Source organism: Plectropomus leopardus, unplaced genomic scaffold (genome assembly GCF_008729295.1).
Source record: "Plectropomus leopardus isolate mb unplaced genomic scaffold, YSFRI_Pleo_2.0 unplaced_scaffold19787, whole genome shotgun sequence".
Taxonomy (NCBI): domain Eukaryota; kingdom Metazoa; phylum Chordata; class Actinopteri; order Perciformes; family Serranidae; genus Plectropomus; species Plectropomus leopardus.
Window position 1 is genome coordinate 1 of NW_024621370.1, and position 1,766 is coordinate 1,766.

Below are 1,766 nucleotides of genomic sequence, written 5' to 3' on the forward strand. Positions count from 1 at the left end.
GCCTGCGTGGCTGCGACCAGAGGAGGGCGCCACTACAGCCACCACCGGCTGACGGAGCCGATACCGTCAGGGTGAGACCACGAAGACTCTTCTGACTGAAACAGTTTGTCATTTTCTGTTTTATATTCAGTCAGTAATGATTTGCATCAGTGAAACTCAACCTGTGGGCGGTGGGCCAAATCTGGCCCCTCATAGGGTCCCTGGTGGCCCACAACCATTTTCTAATTGACAAAAAAAATAGTGATGAATAGTCTTTGTCCTTTTAGTGTCCATAAGGTGCCAGAGTGCATAAAACATCATCAAAATAGAGCCCTCACACCCCCCAACAGAGGACACAGCTACGACCCTAATGTCCCAAAATCCCAGAAATCTTCTAAAATTCTAGAAATGTCCAAAAATTGTAGAGACACCCTGAAGTCCTACCCATGTGTCTCTGTCTCAGGGTGTACGAGTGCGGTCCGTGGTGTGGCTGCGTCCGGGCGCGCTGTCAGAACCGGCTGGTCCAGAGGGGTATCACAGTCCGCCTGCAGGTCTGTCAGACCGATGGGCGTGGCTGGGGTGTCCGTTGCCGTGACGATCTGGACCGCGGCACGTTCGTGTGCATGTACGCAGGTGAGGGGCTTGCAAGTTTGGTTATATGAAGAGCTTTATTCATGGTGGTGAGGTAACGGCGCTGTGTGTCCAGGTGTGGTCCTGCAGAAGGTCCAGAATCCCACTGAGGCTCTGCCCCCGAAGCTGACGAGGGCGGACCTCCCGTCAGACGATGAGGTAGAGGTCGTCACCGAGTGGCTGGCCCCGCCCGTACTGGAGAGCCGCAACAGCCTGCTGGAGCCCCCCAAGTCCCCGCCCACCTCGCCGCCACTGCACGTACCCGTCATCCAGAGGCCTGTAGACACCGCCGCTGCTGCGGCGCCTCAGGACAGAGACAAGGTGAGACAGGACACAGTCACTGTCTCACTATGACCTTTGACCTCAGTAAGATAACCTCCGGTCTGTTTCAGACGGTGCTGGTCGGCGCTCCGCCGCCTCCAACTCGTGCCGCCGTCCCGTTAGGTGACAGCTCGCCTCACAACTCGACATCCTGCCGTGCGGTGGTGGCGGCGGTCCACAGCGTGAATGGCAGCGAGACGAAGAAGAGTTTAAAGAGAACGCTGAAGGTGGACGACGTTTACGTCCTGGACGCCAGTAAGGAGGGAAACGTCAGCCGCTTCATCAACGTGAGTCACAGCAGCTCGCCATGTGACGGTTTGATCAGCGTTTACTGGTTCTAAATGATTATTTTTTATTATTATGTATCTTTATTTATTTATTATGAAGCATTATTTATCATTAATCATTGTTGCGCAGAACACGTTTAAGGAATGAAATTAAAAACAAACCATAATGAGGTTTGACCTTTGACCTGTGCGTCTGCTCCGTACAGCACAGCTGCCGTCCGAACCTGTTCGTCCAGAACGTCTTCACCGACTGCCACGACCCCGCCTTCCCCGCCATCGCCTTCTTCACCAGCAGGTCAGAGACCACCACCACAACAACATGTTTGTTTGTTTGTTTATTTAAAAATCTCACTGTGGCTCAGGGCGGTGAAGGATGTTTGTTTGTTTGTTTGTTTGTTTATAAATCTCACTGTGGCTCAGGGCGGTGAAGGATGTTTGTTTGTTTGTTTGTTTGTTTGTTTGTTTATTTATAAATCTCACTGTGGCTCAGGGCGGTGAAGGATGTTTGTTTGTTTGTTTGTTTGTTTGTTTATTTATAAATCTCACTGT

At 51.6% G+C, this 1,766-nt stretch overlaps 1 protein-coding gene across 1 annotated transcript; it reads left to right on the top strand.

The window, feature by feature from the left end:
* Positions 1-9: 9 nt before the first annotated feature.
* Positions 10-1,592, top strand: LOC121965377 (histone-lysine N-methyltransferase SETDB2-like; the record flags this gene model as incomplete). The annotated part of the gene is made up of 6 exons (XM_042515527.1): positions 10-71; positions 443-612; positions 686-930; positions 1,002-1,217; positions 1,424-1,512; positions 1,580-1,592. Coding segments are annotated over exons 2-6 (573 nt in total), but the record flags the coding sequence as incomplete, so codon positions are not given.
* Positions 1,593-1,766: the final 174 nt, after the last annotated feature.